The sequence below is a fragment of the Labrus mixtus genome, chromosome 15 (assembly GCF_963584025.1).
Source record: "Labrus mixtus chromosome 15, fLabMix1.1, whole genome shotgun sequence".
NCBI classification, from domain to species: Eukaryota; Metazoa; Chordata; class Actinopteri; order Labriformes; family Labridae; genus Labrus; species Labrus mixtus.
The window spans coordinates 21794739-21814717 of NC_083626.1; the positions used below are offsets into that span (position 1 = coordinate 21794739).

The 19979-nt window shown below is 43.9% G+C and overlaps 1 protein-coding gene across 9 annotated transcripts in view; it reads left to right on the forward strand.

Annotated features, from left to right (window-relative positions):
* LOC132989730 (ankyrin repeat and SAM domain-containing protein 1A-like) overlaps window positions 1-19979 on the forward strand; it is a 72522-nt gene that overhangs the window by 34831 nt on the left and 17712 nt on the right. For 7 of the 9 annotated variants that reach the window (XM_061057523.1, XM_061057521.1, XM_061057527.1 and 4 more), the window contains 4 exons: window positions 2801-3282; window positions 13677-13733; window positions 15101-15170; window positions 17753-17865. In XM_061057523.1, coding sequence (XP_060913506.1) covers window positions 2801-3282; window positions 13677-13733; window positions 15101-15170; window positions 17753-17865 — 722 coding nt within the window. The remainder of the gene's footprint in view (window positions 1-2800; window positions 3283-13676; window positions 13734-15100; window positions 15171-17752; window positions 17866-19979) is intronic. The other 2 variants (XM_061057522.1, XM_061057525.1) reach the window with 2 other exon arrangements.

Below are 19979 nucleotides of genomic sequence, written 5' to 3' on the forward strand. Positions count from 1 at the left end.
TCCCCCCGCCCCCATCAACACTGTGCGGACCTCAGCGCTCTGTGGCAGGTGGGGCAGATATGTGCACGGTCAGCAATTCTGTGGCGTTTATCATCTGTCACAAACACATTGCTGCTCTCAGCAGGAATATAATGTTTCCCCCACAGACTTCCACCTCTGTGTCATGTTTTAAAGAGCCTCCCGTGGAGAAGTAACATCCTCCAATTCTCCACAGATCACAATAGCTTCCACAGTACACAGCATTATTGATGATGATAAATATTCTTAGACAAAAATGGCAAATGAGTACTTCTTCCAGCATCTTAAATGCGAGGATTCACTTTGCTTTGCCATGAATGATCATAAAGGAAGACTCGGACTGTGGTCATCTCTTGGGGCGTTGGTGGCACAGTGGTTAGTGCGCGTGCCCCATGTATGGAGGCTGTAGTCCTTCAAGCAGGCGGACTGGGTACAAATCCGACCTTTCCCGCATGTCATTCCCCACTCTCTCTCTCTCTCCCTGATTGCCGACTCTATCCACTCTCCTATCTCTCCAATAAAGGCACAAAAAGCCCAAAAATAAATATAAAAAAAAAAAGTCATCCCTTTGGGCTCAAATTGTGTTGGAGCAGTACAAAAACAGCAGAATAAAGAAGATATGCCCGCTAACTTGCTCAAATGACACAAACAGTTTTTATTCTATCACGTTTCATAGACCTCTGACCTCTCTTTTTGTCGCATTTGAGGAAGTGAGCGGGCCAGGAATTTCTTCTTCTTCCGTCTTAGATTTTCTTTTTATATTATAAAAAAGGGAACTATACTTCACTTCTTAATAACAAACCAGCGCTGTGCTTAAAGGTATTTGTTTACCCACATTACTGTAAATGTTCAAATATCAATGCATAGCCGTCAGTTCCTTTTTGACTTCTTGCAGTCATGACCATGTCTTTAAATCTACATTGAAACCAGAGCAGCTTCCACAGGCCGAGCATGAATCGACTTCGGAGTATGTCGACGTCCGAGTGACAGCCAGCACCGGCTGCAAAACAAACATGACATCACCTGTTAGACATGAAGATGTCTCTGCCAAATATAATACACATCCCACCTCTGCGGTGACCTCACCCGTCTGTTAGAGCTGCAATAACACCGGATTGTGTCCGTACCCATTTTTTCCAACATGGAGCTGTGTGAGCAGAGGGGGGGGGATGATGTGGTCTCAGTGAGGGTTAACACTGTGTGAGATTGTTGGAAGCACATTGATGTTCTCATAGGGCGTTCACACTCCTCAGCTGCCAGGAGAGGGTGGGTGTTTGGCTGTGGTCCTGACATATGCGCACAGAACACTCACTCCCCTCCTTGAACACACACAAACACCTACACACACACACAAACACCTACACACACACACACACACTTTTTTTTTTTCAGACAATCAAGTGTAGAGCAACTTGTGAAAAAGGAGTACAGGGCGTTGGCAGGCGTTGCAAATGGCCCCTGAGACGCTTAATGGTGCATTCTGTTGCGTTAGCGAGTCAAACTTTTAAGTAGTACTCTCCCTCCTCCTCATGTTTTGTAGCTAAGACTCCTTCACAGCCGGCTCCTTTTTGATGTTTTCGCTCTTTAAAGCAGCAGGTTTGCGAGACAGCAGACCGCAAATCGCCAACAGAAACTCTCCTCTTCTCTGAAGGACAAACAAAGTGTTGCACCAGGTCGCCACTTTTCCTGCGGTGTCTCTGTCCCAGTTCCCCTGTCACCAAACACCCTGACCCTGTCACCCGGGCAGAGACAGTCCACACACACACAGACACAGACACGGACACGCCGATCCTCTACATACACACTCCTTCACCCATGTGTCACAGAGCTAATTATCAGGAGTCTGGTTTGCTGGAGGATAGGGTGATTCGAATTTCCATTCCTGAGGCCCCATTAGGGTCTAGAATTAGAAGGCAGCAAAACACAGAGGGCTGCTGGTCACACGGCAGTCAACAACACGCATCGGCACGGTGCGGAAGGGAAGATGCCTGAAGGACCACACAGGCTGATGTGAATTTTTTTTTTTTCTTCTGAAGACGGTGCGTTGGCGCGTTGACATCCTGTGGCTGATTTGATTGCAGAAAAGAGGCTTAGGTGGCAGTAATTCCTTCGGGAGAGGGAGGAGGAGAATCTAATTGTTTTTAATTGCTCTCGCCCGCTCGGTCTCATTAAGGAGTTGTTATTGTTGGAGAAGACAGCTGATGTAAGTTGAACTCCTCTTGGTGGTGTTTTGTCATTTTTCTTTTGGGTGAATACTCTGGTGTGTGTGTGTGTGTGTGTGTTGTGTCCTGTGGTTGGCGGCAGCAGGGACGTGAGTGTTAGTCAGTAGCTTAGGGGGAAACTCTTAATGCTGTGTCATTTCAGTAAGAAAGGGACCCAACAGAGGAGTGGGCCTGTAAGATGAGGCTTGCTCCGAATATGACAAGCTTTAACGCAGCGTTACAAAAGACAGGCGGCGAGGCACCAGCAGAGAGTCGTCAGACGGCTGCAAGCTGGGTTTGGAATTCTGATATTTCTCCGGCCAACATATATACGCATTCTCCTCGCTCCTTCCTCTTCTCTCTCCTTCTTTTTCTCTCCGTCACTCCCGGTAGGAAACAATTGCAGATCTGTTTCTAGGCTTGTGTGGGAGGCTTCTTATTAGCCTCGCTGCAAGGATCTGCCCCTCAGTCAGAGGTCCACTTTCAAGCGCTAGAAAACTTTTTTTTTTTCTTTCTTTTTTCCCCCCTCCCCAAACTTCTCTCTGACTTTGCTCTGTTTTTTTTCGCTTCTCGTCCTGCAGATAACTCCCAGCTCAGCGGGGATCAGGGAGCAGGTGTCCCGGAGCAGTTCACGGGCCTCCTGCACGGATCCTCCCCCGTCTTCGACTGCCAGGAGGAGCCCTTCAGGCTTCCAGGTGTCCAGCCAGAAACGAGAAAGCCTGCCAAAGTAAAGGAGGAAAAGGCAAAGACGGGAGCAGCTGCGCCAACACCGAGCCGTCCTAGCATGGCCGCCATCCTGACAGACTGTGATCCAAAAGCGATTTATGCCACTGTGAACAAGGAGCCCAGGGACTCCTCAGGGGCCGGGGCTGCCGTGAGGATGCGTCCTCCTGGGGACCTGAAGCTGGCACGCAGCCTCTCCAAGTCTGACTCAGACCTGCTCGTGTCGCCTCCTAGCGAGGAGGACGGGGGATTGGGAAACCGGAGCGAGTCTGTTTCTAATTGTAGCACTGGCAAGAAGAGGCTGGAGAAGTCTCCGTCTTTCACCTCCGAGTGGGACGAGGTAAGTGTTTGGGTGTGCGTACCTTTGGGCGCTTTAGCCTTTGTTTATACCAGAGCATTACTGTTGCCTACAGTGCTGACTAATGTGAAGCGTTTTGACAGGTCTGTCATTTGTTTACATACAAAAGTTCCTTCAATAATTTTCATTCAAGCTGTTTACATCAGAATGAAGAAAGAAAAGTGTCTGATAGAATTAAAAAACAAAAGTCAAATACAACACCAGAACAGAAACTAAGACACACAACAAAGCAGCCTGAGATACAACCACATAACATGTTAAACAAAAATCAATTATGTTGATAAAAAAACTGTAGGAAGGAATCATTTAACATCATGTGGAACGTGTTTGTACTGGAACTCTTTTACAACATTTTTTTGAACACAGAATTCGAGCATGACTAAAACGAGTACATGATTTATGAGAACATTGTCTAGAATTCCTCTTGTGTCCTCTTGTTTGGGCCTAAGTCAGCTTGTTCTCGTGCTGAAACAACAAGATGCTCACGTCAACAACTCCAACACGGTGGATGAAAACCTCAGGAGCTACAGTAAACATCTCTGTTGACTGTAGTGATGTTTTTCGTCCTGAGGGGGGGACTCGCTGCAATTTGAGCTCGACCTCGTTTTTATACACAAACCGTCAGCGAACACGGTCTTTGCGGGAAGATTTAAGGTTCAGTTCTTTTAAGGAATTCATTTTTGCAAAATCCACGTGAAAAATTGCACAATCCTGCCCTGTGTTTGTCATAAGCATGGATTTTCATAGCTAAATATATCCCTCCATTCAGTACTTTAATGCTTTGTCTGGGATGTAGATGAGGAGAAAAAAAAAAAAAAAAAAGCTAAGCAGAGCCACGGAGAGAGGAGATTAGACAGGACAAGAAGACGGGGGGGATAAAACAGCTGAGAAGCCGAGGAAGTAAGACAAGAGAGGGAGATTTAGAAATGGAGATTCAGACGAGACGCACAAGCTGCAGATCCGTCTCACTTCAATATCGTCTCGTTCTTTTGCAAAGGCTTGGGAACTAACCTAAAAAAAAAACATATCGTACACACAAAACACAAGTCAGTGAATAAATACACATTTTATTACAGGGAAAAATGTCAGTTTTTTTTGTTTTGTTTGACTCTGCTGCTTGAAAAACACAAAGAAACAATCAAATAGCCAGCATATCAGCATAGTCAGCATATTTTCTACCACTGTATTAGTTTAATGGGCCGTGAGATTAGAGGACAGATAACGATGAATGAGCAGAGGTATATAGAGTTGTGCCCTCCCTACATTATCCTATAACAATCCTCTTATTGTGAGCAGGATTAATGATGTCCTCCAAGCTTCTCGATGAATGTCTTAGCATGGTTGCCCTTTGCATTTTTAGTATTCTGCTCTGTTACATGCTGCCCCACGACTGTTACAGCTCTCCTACACTGCAGTGAGTTCCAGTAGTCCATGAGAGATGACTTACATGTATGATGCCAGATCGAGCGAATCATGGGCTCAGATAAGCCCCCCCCCCCCCCCCGCTAATGCCCTCCCTCCACAGTGGGGAGGAGATCGTGTTGCAAGCCCAGTGTTCCTTTACATGATGGCCATCACGAGATATCCGTGGCTTTCAGGTCGATAACTTGGCTGCTTTGGGCCAGCGGTTTGTATTTGGGATGGTCAGAGTCCAACACTCCTTCGATCACCTCAGCAACCTCTCCGGTACGATTTGTGGACATAGTGATCCAGAAATTCAATGTGACTTTGATCGGTTGTTGACGAGCTCAGTGGATACTAATCTGGGGGATACTGAGATTTTCCAGCTTTTAAGCCCCCTTTATCCCAACCTGAGCGATGTCTGAGACTAAAACAACATACACTTAAATAATGTGACATTGTTGCAGCATTTTGTGTTGCTGTATAATGTCAATGACCTCCTTCGTTTTCTTGTCTCAACTATGAAACTGTAACTTGAGTATTATTGCTTTTCTTTTTTTAAAGTTATTTTTGGGGCCTTTTCGCCCTTTATTGATCAGGACAGCTGAAGAGTACGGGGGGGGGGGCGACATGCAGCGATGGGCCGAGGTCGGATTCAAAACCCACTGCCTCTGCGACGAGGACTACAAAGTCTGTACATAGGGCACACCACATAAACACAAGGCCATCGGTGCTCCCGACTTGATTATTTTTAAAAAACAACCGATATGAGAATTGGTTTTGGACCAATTTGGACCAGAAATAATTCACAGATCACAGATATGAAAGCTGATACACTTTAAAACTTCTCAAGGTAACGATTACAACACAAATCAGGATAACTTGAAAAGAAGTGAACTGGCCAAATTAGAGGTTGACAGCGGAATAAAAGAATGTAAGGAATGCTGTATCGTGATATTATCGTTATGGTGGGCCATGTACCCCCTATCATGTCATTTTGTGATCTACCCTGATCCCTCCCCTTTTATATTCACCAATATATTTGATTAGCATTTGTTTAGCCATGTTGCTCTGCAGACGGTTCTGGGAGCATTTTGAACTTTGGAGTGGAGCACACTCTGTTGGACAGCTGTCACCTTGTTAATGCTTTCTGCTTCATGAATTCAGTAAAAAAAGAGAAGTTTAATATCCACAAATATCAGGATATATCTGTATCTGGGACAGGCCCGTATCGGCACCATTAATATCGGTCAGGCTCTAATATTTATATCGATGTGGTGCAGTCATAAAACTATGCCAGCTGTTGTGTTGATGTCCTTGCAGTTGTGAGCTCACTGATAACAGTCAGCCAACAGCAAGGACGCTGTTGTGGAGGTGAAGGTCTCTATGAGGGCCGTTTATGTTTGACAGCAGATCGACCTGCTGTTTGTTCCGTCTGGAAGTAATCCCCGTCAACACTCATACGGAGAGGTTGCCAGTACACTTACGGAGGCTCGTCAGAGTTTAAAACACTTCTCCAGCCTGAAGCCTAATCACACACCTCGGCAGAATGACTCACTCACTCACTCACTCACTCGTGGATACAGTCGGTGTAACCTTGTCTTTGGAATTTTATAGCTGTGAGCATTCACAAGTACAAAGAAGGGTTTTTCGACTTGATCTGCTTCAGCATGTTCAGACTGTCGGAAACATCAACAACTTAACTTTAGTTCATTGTTTGTTCGAACGTCTGCCGAGGAGACACCGACTGGTAATTGAAGGTAGCGTTTGACTACAGAATGATAATAACTGGCCTCCTCTGTATGCAGTCACTCAGTTCCATTATTGTGTCAAATTCAAAACGATACCACAAACTGTCTCACTCTGAAGTTTGATGTGACGGTGTTGTTATCTGCCTCAGACTTTAAATGACTAATAATAGTCACAGACATACAACTTCAACAGTTTCATCTACTCTGTATAAGTCTGCATACTTTTAGATCTTCATTCATCTATAACTCTGATATTATTATTTATTCTTCCCAAATCTGGATCTTTGAGGCCCATAATGATATATATTGGGAATAAAAAAAAAATCTTTATTAGTTATTATTTTATTTTTTACTTGAAGATGGGATGAAAACATTCTTTATACAGATCCTTTATTTTATTTATTTTGTCAGAGGTATGTACCAAAGTGGGTTATTTTACAGTGAAAACTAAAATCAACTTGTCACTGCTCCCTGCTGGACAAACAATGAAATAAGAAGAGTGTCTCCTTCATTTTTGAACCCAGTGGGGCATTTCTAAATATCAATCAATCAATCTTTATTTGTATATCACCAATTCATAAGAAGTGTTATCTCGGGACACTTTACAAAAAGCAGGTAAAAGACTTTACTTGTTGCTATATTACAAAAACCCAGCTTAATCCATCATGAGCACTTTAGCAACGTTTTAGCAAAATTCATTTGACTCCTTCTACCAGACATGATCTAAAGAAAGTTCTGGAGTGCACAAATCACTGAAGGCAAATTTAGTTGAAACATGCTGACGCACTAATATTTTCTTTTTTAGCCTCGTCTGTCTAGTTTTAACACAAATGTGACAAATACCAACCCAAAATGTACCGAAACAAAAAGTGAAAGCTTATTTTAATGTGATCCAACACGAACTGCTCATCTTAAAGGTTTAAAAGGTTCAAAATATTCACTTATAATGGTCGAGAAGCAGAGAGAAGTGTCTGACACCCCTCCTGGGACATAGTCGTCCCTCTGCTGCAGAACAGTGTGCCAGAGTTTGGGAACATTTGAAGTTGTTGAATCTTTTAATTCCCCTTTCAGACTCGGTGGTCACAGGCAGGGCGCTGTGCAGTCTCATTATCCAGTTTTAAAGAACAGCCCTCACCTCCTCTGACTGTATCTGGGGGATGGAGCCTTTAGGAGTGTGACAGGACTAACGCAGCAGCAGCAGCAGGATGATGATGTTTTCTTGGTTAGAGGTAATCTCTGCTCATCCATGAAGCCCTCTGCAGCCACTTACAATCCTCTGTTGGCTTGCCCGCGGTGTTTCTGCACAGATGAACTGATTGGGTTGAGAATTGATCTGGTTGTGAAAGAAAAAGAAAAAAAAACGGCTTAAGAGGAGGAGGAGGAAACAGAAGGTACAACTGTCCTCCTGCGCAAACATGCCCTCCCATGTGGCGGGAGAACAGGTTGTATTATTGGATCTTAGAAAAAGATTCACTTCAGGCTCATTTACTGTATGCACAACTACAGTATGTGTTAGCGAGTGAACTTCAAGTTCATCTAAATGCCTCAAAGCTTATTTAAAATATGAAAGTAGGCTCCTGGCAAAGAGCATCACAATGCATCCTTAATTATTCATTCATCACATGGGAGTGGATTTTTATTTACTCTCCACTCTGTCTGCCTCAGAAGGAAATTGTTTTGGATAATAACACTAGCATCCATCTGACCTTGAAAATGTATTATTTCTCTCAGGATGCCTGAACAGAGTTAAACATGTTTCTCCCGCGGAGGAGCCTCTCGTGGATCTCATGCATGTGCAGGTTTCTCGTCGTGCACCGAGTCAAACTGTGTGTACGGACTATATTTTTGTGTGAAGCCAGCCGCCTTCACACACGGCAGCTTGAATAAATCCATAATTTATAAGCTGCAATATACAAAATGTAAGCTCCACTGCAGGTTGCAGTGAGCGCTCTATGTTTCACATTGCAATGATCATATAACTTAGATTCTTTCCGTCCAAATCAGATGAGGATTTCTGTTTCATCTGATAGAAATGATGTGTTTATTTGAAGCTGTTACCGGCCTCCCTGACGGCAATCCTCAAGCTGTTATTGCTATTGAAAAGCAATTTCTTTTGTCCAATTTAGCAAGCCTTAGTTAATATTAATGAACTCAGAGTCTCATTTCTTCTCACTCGAATAGTGATTCAGATGCTGGAGAGTTCTGCGCTCAAAGCAACAACCCCAACAAAAAAAGAAGCCCTGGATCTTTCTTCTCCCCCTTTTTCCTTTCAGCGAAATAAAGCCTGCACTTGCTTGAAATGGAAATATTCACACTGTCGATGTAAAGTGCATAACAAATGAGCGGAGTGTGTGGGCAAAGTAGTTAAAGTTTGATTGGGCGTAACCCAGGCTGCACTCTCTTTAATGATGCCGGGAGTGTCTGCTGAAAACTGAACACTCCCTGCTCTATTCACTCTCCCTCTGCTTTCTCCATCTACAGTGTTTTCTTTTCTTTTTTTCTTCTTTTTTTTTTTTTTTGATGCTGCTCTTTCTGAGAGGCTGTGGCGGCCATCTCTGCAGGTCACATCTACTGATATGTGTGTGACAGCACTTTGGCAAGAGGTCCCAGGACATTACCGAAACCACCCCCTAACGCACACGAACCCCTTTTAAAAAAAAAAAAAAAAAAAACATCTTTTTGTAAGCTGCTTCACTAAATATTCCCACACACCCTCGTCCCTGTCTCCCTCCATCGACCACCACCCCCCCCCCCCCCCCCCCCCGAACCTTCTCCTTTTCTTCATATGAGCTACACACATCCTTGGATACTCTGCTCCTTGTTTCACGACAAGGAGATTTGACTTGCATGAGGTCTTGGCCTATGCATCTCTCCATTTAAGGCGCTCCGACCGGGGTTGTGTGTGTGTGTGTGTGTGTGTGTGTGTGTGTTTTTTGTGCTCTACGTGCCGGGGTGTGTGCTGGTGTGTAAAGCGCATGCTAATGCAAGATCCGTCGTGGTCCTTGGGATCAGACTGAAGATGACAATCCGGGGGGCACATTGTGTGGGCCAGCAGTGCACTGAGCTCTACAGATGGGAGGAGGAGGAGGAGGAGGAGGAGGAGTAGGAGGAGAGAGAGCAGACAGAAGGAGAGGGCCGCCATCCTCAGCCTCATTTCACTTTTAACTTGGTTTTCGATTCGCACTGCGCAGATCCGGTAGCCACTATGAAACCAGCTTTTGTGAGTATTGATTCCCTTCCAGGCAGCGGCTCCACTGGAGGCTCATTAATCTTTTCTACCTGCCTTGAGTGGATTGAATGGGAAAATAATTGAAGCTTTCTAGAGTTTCTGTGGCTATTATCTTTCATGTAAAGCCTGTTTGATGATTGAAGTTTGTTGCTTTATTTGCTAAATACAGCGCAATAGAGTGGGAGAGAAAGCTCCAGCTTCTTTCTCTCTTTACCGTCTACTTTTGAGTATTTTCTTTAAAAACTTAATCCTCTGTGGTATTTCAAACTCTACGGGCAATTCATGCAGCATTTCTTTCTTTCTTCTTCTTCTTCTTTTTTTTTTTGCCTTTTTGTATTTGCTCTCCTCGTGGATTTGGAGTAGCTTTTATTTTCTGGGAGGAGAAAAAGTGGCCTAGCATTTTAATTTTTTTTTTGTTACTGAGAAGTCTCATGTCTTTGACCTGCTGAGATCAAACCGAAATGTGGGTGTGTGTGTGTCACGGCCCCCGATGCAAGCAGCAGGGGAAATCTATTCTCTAATCCCAACAAGGAGAAACACAGGGAAAGCCACAGGAGGCTGGAACATGCAGCCACTACTTAATGTTCCTCTGGTTTAGCCATTGGAGATAAGAGTTGTCCTTTCTGCAAAGAAACTCAACTTATGGAAGAAAAACACACATTTTCCACGCCTTTATGGGGATGAATGTGCAAAGTTTTGAAGTTGCATTGAAGCCTGCACTGTTCCTTAAAAAAAAAACAAGCTTGACATTGGGCTATTTCAGGAGGATGTTGATGGAGCTGCTGACAGTGCTTTGTCCCACTTTAGCATTGAGATGTTGGCACCCGCGTTGGCCGATGGTGTGCTTGTGTCCCCCTTGCTGCCATTCACTCGTCCACAGTTTTCATCCAAGCCTTGTTTTGGTGCCAGCTTGCCCATTTGAGGCCGGTGGTCTGGGCACGCTCTCTCTCTGCAGGAACCTTTTGTTTTGCCCTCTACAAGCTGCGCCAGGCGTCCTTTAGCTCTCCCACCACAGCCCTCTTTTCAAAATCCGTATTGTTAGAGATTCTCCAGGCGGACAATCAAAGAACACTTTCTGTAAAGTAGCAGTCAAGTTTTTGTCTGCCCAGTCGTCCTGGAGCTGGTGTCCTGCTGTGAGAAGCATGATAAATGGCCTCATGTTTCTTTAATCTCAGCCTGACCGTCTCTCATCACTGCTAGCTCTTCAGCTGTTGACCTCCACCTTCACCGCTGGCTTCTGACCCCCTCCTCATTGTATCTCCTCTCTCATAGCGAGTTCCTATCACAATGGACGCCTCTCCATTTCACTTCTCTGTATTGATTCCATCCCGCTGCACACAAACACATTCCTCTCTTTCTTCATCCTATCAATTCTTATGGCACTGAGCTTCTTAGTCCTCAACCATGAAATTCAGAGGCTCTCTGTTGTTGTGGATGAGTTTTACCTTGAGGAAATCGCTGGGTCCTGTCCCCTGATAAGGATATATTTACCCAGCTCCAACACTATATCACACCTGGCTTTCACGGTAGCTGCTTCTAATTCTCATTGGAGCGGCTAGTATTCCCTTTTCCATTATAGTGGACAAGTGAAGCTGATACACCTAGACTGAATGCAGCTGTGTGTTTTTGTCCTGGTGTCATTTTGCATACTTGCATTGACTTTAAACAGGCTTTCCTTTCGAGCGTGTGTGTGTGTGTGTTATCACGGTTATTTATTTACTATGTACACACTGCACTTTGAGGCTTTCAGGACGGTTCCCGAAAGGTTGCAGAATCTGCAATCAGAGGACAGATTAACCATCGCTGTGTTAATGGTTGTAAGAACATAGGCATGACTCGTCTCCTGAGAGCTAAAGAAATGACTTGGCAGCTGAATTACTCGTCAGATGGAGATCCCAGCTCCTTATTGTCCCCTTTCTGGACCACAGTCCTCCCTTCACTGCACAGACCTTGGCCTCTTTATGAGGCAGTAGCACTGCCCTGTCCTCATTATCACAGAGCTACAGTGTGTCTGATTTTACATATTGGACCCCTGATTAATACTGATATTAATCTGCAGCTCACTAATTGGCTCTATCCTGCGGAGGCATAATAATTTAGGCCATAATGACAGCGACATAAACAGAACATGCTGAGCTTTTGTTATAAATTCAAAGCCGAGAAAAAAGATGCCTAGCATTGCGAACTTGCAGTAACTAAAGAAGCTGCAGCTTTAAAAAATAAAAAATCTTACACATCTCTCCTACAACTCGGTAGTAAAAGTATATTATTAAAGCCTGTTTTCAAAGTGAAAGCTCTCAAAATGCAGACCGTCTGCTCAGCACCAAAAAGCAGCTAGCAGCTATTAGCAGCTTGCTAGAAAAGGTAGTGAATCACTTTTCACCTATAGAGACATATCGTTCTGGACTTGATTATACATGAATTGCAATAAACACAACGCCAAATGAAATGGTACTGATGTTTCGTAACTGTTGGTTGTGGAAATAAGCTAACAATTTAGCTAATCTGGTCTATGTTGTGTTTACAGTTTGTTTCTGTGGCAAGACAATCTGTTACGGTTTGTAAAAAGCAAAAGGTGGACATTTTGTGCTTTCACTTTCATGTCTGTACGTTAATTATGAACCTTCCTATGCTAGCTGGTTTCCCATAATATCTAGGGTTAGGGTTAGTTTTTGTGTTAAGCACAGCTAACGTACCACATAGTCATCTTGTCATGAAATATATCGAAAGATTTAAAACTTGTAACCTCTTACACCAGGTCCCAAATTAGGACACCACTCATTCAGCGTTATCCTTTATCAATGCAACGTTTAAGTCCAGCCTTCCCTCCGTCATCCAACTGTTTATCCTGCTTCTGCCTGGTTTTAGAAACTGACGTTTTCTACTTTGGGACAAAGTCACATACTACCAGATTCCAAACTTTTGATGTGATTACAGAACTGCAAGTTCTAAGACAACATTTTTTATTACACACCTCTTCCAAATATGTTAGAGTTTGATTTCTGTTTGTATAAATCCAGTTCTGTTATCCCTTAAGTACAATAAAACCCCTGACGCATTCAAAGACTCTCTCGTATACACTCCAACTGTTTTTGCTGACTCATCCAGGTCTCTGCTCAGGTAGCAAAAAAACGCTGCCAATTCACCATCAACTTTCCTGTGCAATGGCTGATATAGAGAACATGTGGCGCTGGTAGACTGAGGTTATTTGTCAAGCTCTTGTGACTAATCTACCATCTGGTCAATATGCAGTGTTTTAATCAACAGTTCACATTGGGCAGATGGATCACTAAAATAATGTCATCATGATGCTACACTTCTTCTCGCACCTTTCCTTCCTTGGATAGAATTTCAATTTTTTTTTTTCCCTCGGGCGTCCTGAGGATGAACAGAGAAGTCGGTATTATAACAATGATGTTTTTTATTTACTGCAGTTTGTAGTATCAGGCTCTCAGGCTCTCTCATAGCCCATGGATTTTTTTTCCCCCTTTTTATTTACAGTTGTCAAGATTCAGATCCACTTTTTAGAGAATTGACCACACGGCGACCCTTTTTTTCTAATGTCAAGCTTAGGGTGTAAAGCTCTCGTAACATCATAATGTGTTTCAGAGTTAAAGTTGTATAAACACAAAATCTAACAAATCAAACCTTTGGTTGAACAAATGTACAACTTTTTTCTTTTCTGCTTCTTTATTAGAACGTAGCTTAAAGGTTTAAAATCTGGTAGAACATGAGGCAGTATATCATCAGACAAAGGTAACGTTAGCTTTCGGCCATCTTCTAGTATCTTTTAGTGTCCTTTGTCTTTTCAGTTGCTGATCAATAGAGGAATTCTGATTAGATAATGATTTGTCACAGCAGTGCAGCATTTTCCATTATGAGTACTCAGTGTGACGTTAGAGGAAAGAGCTTCTTTAAACATGGTGAACAGCTGACACAGTGCACCTAGGTACGTGGAAAAAAGTCAAAGCAAAAAACCCTGAATCTTCTTTTAGCAGAAACCGACGCCTTCTTCCCCCACAAAACAACGAAGATCTAAGTCCATTGACAGCGTAAGACGTCCACCTTCAATTAAACATCTCCTGATCCTTTTGGGGGTTTGGCTCTGTCCTGTAGACGGGATCCTTTCAGGTTTCCTAAGACCCTTTTGAAATGATATAATCTCAGTGATTATTCATTTCTTCCTCTAAGCAGGGTCTAAAAGCTTTCATTTACTTTAATTCAGTCTGACAGCAGCTCAGTTAAATGGATGCATCCTTCTTGAAAGTTAGATTTCCGTCTCTGCTCCTCTGACTGACATTTCTTTTCCACTTACAAACCATGTAACTGCTAAAGATCCACTCACCGACTGATGATGAGAACCTAACAAATCAGTCTCCTGAAGGCACTTTATTGCCTTTATATAATTATATTTATGGGGATATACAACCTGTCTGAGGGCTTAAGAGCTTTTGGAATTTGACATTTAGAGAAAACGCTCTATCTATTGGCAAGACAATAACTTTTAGATAAAACATTAGCAAAAAGGCCCCAAAGAGATAGAGACGGAGTGACTTTACCGGACAAGTGTGACACAACACTCTCTGTTTTCATTTTCTTTTCATAATAACCAAGCTTACTGGATTGTTCCAAAGATGCGGTTAGATTTCATAGTGCTGTGATAGGTCAAATAATTGCAGCACAATGAAATTACGTTATTCTGACCGCATATGTCAATATGTGTACGACACGTGGGTAACGGTGACTGTGCTAGGAGACCTCGACCTCGCCAGTGTACGCATGCATTATGTAGAGACGCATGAAATAATTGCATGAAACATGGGGAAGTTGCGCATGTTTTCTGATTGAGTCATTGTTCTTCCTCCTCAGACCTTCTGTGTGTGTTTATCTTGTATGAAACCTCAAGGCAGTGTTACAAGTGTTAGGAAAGAAAACATGGTAGAGATAGTATAACAAGTACAACTTTATGAATAAAGTCTAAATCAGTTTATATTATTTATCTATCTTTACTCCTGAAAAAAAAAACTGTCTATCATTTGCATTATTTGGTACGACTGGGTGTCTCCAAATCAATACAGTTTATAACTGCAGATCAGCTAATGCTAGTAGCTAATAGCAACGGCTGTAAATCTGTGGTCATGTATGAGATATGAAATCAGTCAACTGTTGTGCAGTTCCTTAAAATGCACATTCATTTTTGTGTCTTCATAAAACTACTGTAACTGTTCTCTCACTAAAGGAACCGTATACTGCCTTTTTACTTTGGAGGGGTTGGTGTAACACTCGGGTTGTTTGTGATCTAAGGTGCGGGGGCATTTCTCTCTCTCTCTGTGTTTTTTTTTCTACTGGTGAGAGGTGGAGGCGACTTCTTACGGCTTCTGCTGGTTCTTATCTCTTTCTTCTGCTCCCCCGTCCACAGATCGAGAAGATCATGACGCTGATTGGCGCTGGCATCGATTTCTCCAGAGATCAGCAGTATGCTACACCAGGTATAGTCTCCTCACTATCTTTTTATTCTCTTCATTTTTTTTTGATGAAATTGGATAATCACGCATCACTGTTGGCTGAACGGTTTAAGAGAAAAAGTACAAAATGTGATTTTTTTTTTTGTTGTTGTTGTAGATCTTGGCACTATTTTTCGATATTTTTTCAGATCAGTATTATAATTAACGTCTCCAATGTTGCACTCTTATTTTGAGTTTTAACACCAAGCGACAGAGACACACGTTTGAGACCTCTAGCTTTTGGCTCTGTCTTATAACTTTGTTGTGTTAAGCATTCTGTACCTCCTCTCCTGTTATTCTCTACGCTTGTCAAAAGCCTGTCGTCAGGGTTGATGGATGGCGCCCGGTGACTGTAGCGGCAACTCAAAAAAAAAAAAAAAAAAAAAAATCAGCTCTCATTATTCAACATTCACCTCCAGTTTGCACCCTTGCCTCGTCCACATTCAAATACGTTTAATGCAGTGAGTTCACCATGCGTTCTCACACAGTTTTCTGTCTTTTTTTTGTGTTCTCGCTCTCTTGTTTCTTATGCCCCGCACTGGAGTGAGCCGTTTAAATATTAACCGCTACGCATGTCAGGGGATGAGCTCGTGTTGCTTCGGTGACTTGTGGAAAGCTGAGACCACTGCAGTAAAGAAGTTAGAGCGCCAATCTCAGGCTTTCTGCTTGAAGTCTGAATCCACTCCTCTTTATTCTGTACATGTGAGCCATGGTGTTACATACAGCCTCAATAAAGCTGTCAGGTGATCGTCAAAGGACATCTTTTTTTTTTTTTATATCCCCTCTCTGATTCAGTCCAGCGTTTGCCTCCTTGCGGTGTTAACTGGAGAGCAGCTGATTGGCTCAGTGCCTGCAGTCTCTTCTACTTTTCTCCTCTCAACTGATTGACTTATACATCAGAGTGAGAGGGATGAGGAGGAGGAGGAGGAGGAGGAGGAGGGAGGGTGGAGGAAACCTAACTAGACTGATATACAGAAGCTGTAGAAGCTCATAGCTAAAACGCTCAGAGTAATAAGGGGTGTGAGGTGACGTCTGTAGCAGGCGCTGACAAAGAGCTGCCACCTGCAGTGAGCGAGGGAGAGATGGAGGGAGGGAGGGAGGGAGGGAGGAGGGAGAAGCATGCAGTGAGGAGAGAGAGAGAGAGAGAGAGGGGGTAAAGGAGGAGAGAGGCATAGACGGCAGAATTGTGAACAGCCAGGACAATGGAAGGACGCTACCTTTAGCATGTGAGGGATCTGCCAAGAGTGGACTGCTGCTGCTGCTGCTGCTGCTGCTGCTGCTGGACGCATCCCACAGCCTTGTGAGAGACAGTTTCAGCACTTTGTCTGCAGGAGAGTTCATTCAGGGGGACAGATTTTATTAAAGTGCTCTTTGAAGCTGCTGATTGGATGCTTGACTGAATTTTATTTTTCCTTCTTGACACATTTGCAAGCTTCTGGAGTGTCCGAAATGGGACTTTTGACGGGGGAAGCTTTTCTAAAAGAGGATTGCTTTTGGCAGGAAAGATGATGAGCGCGACTGCAGGGAGAAAAAAAAGGCTTTACGATGTGCATTTACATATTAATAGAATGTAATGTTAACATGTCTCTATGTTCTGGTGAGTTGTCAGCTGTATTTAATCCTTGACCAAAACAAAAAAAATATTGGATTCGTTGTTCTGTCTTATGAGCAGACACTTGTTCTACTCCGTTAACTTTTTACTGTGACTGAGATGCTGCTTCAGATAGAAATAAACTAAAGGAACCTGGTGTGTAATAAGTGTTTCCCACCATGGAAATATTCAGTATGCACTTTGGGAGTATGTTAAAACATACCAGTAATGTTTTTACGTTTGGAGTGGAGTAGAGTGTTTGTCCTTGTAGCGGTTAGGCTCCTCTCTGCTCGGCTGCTGACAGCTGTCACTGAAGCTTTTTTCCTCAATCAATCTCAGCTGGTGACAGCGTGTCGCAGGTTCCTGTCTGTCCTGCAGCTTTTCCAACGGCGTCATTCTCAGGCCGGGGTCCGTCTGGGCTGCGCGTGGTGGATTATGTGATGAGAAAGTGTGGTCTATCAATGTTTGCTAATTAACTGTCTCTGGGCTCTTTACTTCAACTTCGCAAAGAACTTTGCACTCTGGCAGACACAGGTGTACTTCTCTGGACGGTTTCTTCTCCTGTCATGACCTGCTGCTCTCCTCCCTTACTCCTCGAGAATAGAAGCTGCAAGCTTTTGTTTTTGGACAGAAAATGCTACCTCCTGAAAACCTGCAGATGTTTCTGACTGACCGTCACAGCTAGAATCTGTGAAGCTGGTGTCAGACCAGCTCCGACCCCCCTGTGTTATCTCCTTCACCCCTGAGATCTCAGGGGTGCCTGAATTCATCTTGGGTGATTGTGGTTCGGCCCCCGCTGCCCTGCGGGAGCTGACGCCCTGTCCACACAGGACACTGTCTCCCTCGCCATCCTGCTGCTGGTGCGCTCGGCTCTGCTGGCCGAGAATGATGTGGCAATGCCACGTCTCCTCCTCAGAGTGCCGCTGCTACCGACTCAAAGGCTTCTCCCTCCTGAAACGTTTCCCCCTGTCGGCAGGTGCTGCGGGCCGGCTGCTGGAACAGCCTGTGGGGGACTGGCTGGAGCACGTGGGGCTTCCTCAGTACGAGAGCAAACTGCTCCTGAATGGTTTCGACGACCTGCACTACATGGTGAGTTCCTCCTTTTCTGTTTTGTACAAAGTGACTTTAATTGAACTTAATGCTCTTTGAGTTCCTCACTCTTCTCTTTTTTTTTTCTTCTCCTACTTCCCGCTTTTACTCCTACTTAACTCCAGTTTGTGTCTTTGTGCATTAATCCAATTGGCGCCAGCCTCCATTAGCAGTGAGATGATCCCATTAGCTGCTTCTGAGGTTCAATTAGCTGAAATCCTGTAACAATCCTCCCCACTTTATCAGCAGCTACAACATTGAGTTACCGGAACTGTTTATTGTGTGTTGACCCAGCACATGATTAAATATCACCCTTTACATCACACACTTTGCCTTTCCTCTCTTTTTGGTGACACATTCTTGGGCTGAGCATTTCATTGATATTTGCTCGATACTATACAGTTTCACCTGAGCTGTCTGTTTACAGCCACTTTGATACCATTGGGTCCGGTTGGCTGCATGTTGAATCAGGTGTATGTTGCACTCTCAGACAGTCTGTCTCCGGCTCAGACTTACAGTCAGGGGGCACGGCTGCCTGAGAAGCAGCTGATGCTCGGCCAGAGTGGAGGAGCGCTAAGTGAGCAATGGGATGCTATTGCCAAGCTGACACGTTTATAGAGCCCACAGTGTGCGACGCCACTATGAGTTGGCTCTGTTGCTCGTGTCAGTAATGAAGACTGATGGAGGAAAAGGACCATGGGACCCAGCTGGTAGGCTGAGCTAGTGGGCGGGGTGGAAATGAAACGGCCATTTACGGGTCAAGGTGGAAACTTTTTTCCTTTTGGATCAGGCACATCACACGCTTTTTTTTCTTTGACACAATCTGCTTTTCATGTCACCCAAGCATCGAGCTTAATGTGATTCTTACCAATCACATATCAGTTTTTAAAGCTGCCAGCTACTTTCAACACAATCACGTTTGTCCTCATAGGTTCCTATACACCACATTTTGAATGGTGGTCATAATCAGGTTTCAAGCCCAACTAGACCCAACCCAAAAGGCCTTACACAACACCAATCATTTAAATGATTCTGAGTTCTGCTCGTACATTTTCAAACCGTACAAAAAAAAAATCATCTCAAAAGAAAGAACCAATTTGTGGCTTTGGTTTAGCTCAGTTGTTAGAGCAGGCCCCACGTGTACAGAAGCCTACGGTCCTCGTTGTACTGGTCATCAGTACGTCACCGATACATCTAAGAACTTTTTGGTTTACTTCAGTCATGTGAAGAAAAATTGCCATGGCCCTCTGGACACCCCTCTGGACACCCCTCTGGACACGTCCCTGGCGGAGGGCGTTTGGATTTCTAAGCTCCGCAAGGACCGCATTTTGTCCTTGAGCTGTGACCCTTTTGAAGACATGCTATTTACTTCTGGACTCTAAATAATTAAAGCTCTTGAGCGAGGACTTTTCAGCTGGTAGTAAAGCAAACAAAAATGAATATTGATGCTTTTATTTGACCTACAAATGCAAACAAGACCAACAGTGAGGAGATTGATGATCATTTTGATGTCTTTATTTTTAATGCCTGTAACCACTGCTGCAGGGTGTCAGACGAAGTGAAACAGCCTTTGTTTACATTGTTTGCAGCAAAGAGTGATACATCTGATTTGTTTAAAGAAAGAAAGAAAGCTCGACTTACTCATGTACAGCGCAAGATCAGCAGAGTGATAAGAGGTCCCAGCTACAGTAAATGTCTGCAGCACTTGAAGTGAAACTTCCCCAATGGGACAATATTGCGTCTCATAGTGTATTACACCGCTTTGTCCACAGGGGGCGCCCCAATCAACACAAACTTCAAATTCCTCACAGGGGCTTTCTTACCCCTGCACATTGATCATCAGGAAACCAGAGCTCAAATGTGTGACCTCCTGACACGTCTTCAGTGTTTCACATGCAAACTAAGCCGTGTAGCTGGCAGTGTCACTTTGATTTACAAGACACAATGTCAGACGTGCTCTGTAATTCAGTCCCAAAGTGAAGCCCACGTAAAACCTTACGGGGGGGGGGGTGGACGGGACATGTTTTTCCGGACGTGCTCTCCAGCAGCAGGTTGTATCTTCAAAGGTGTTTTCATGAGCCGACAGATGTTTTCTGTCTGCTCGGGAAGATAAC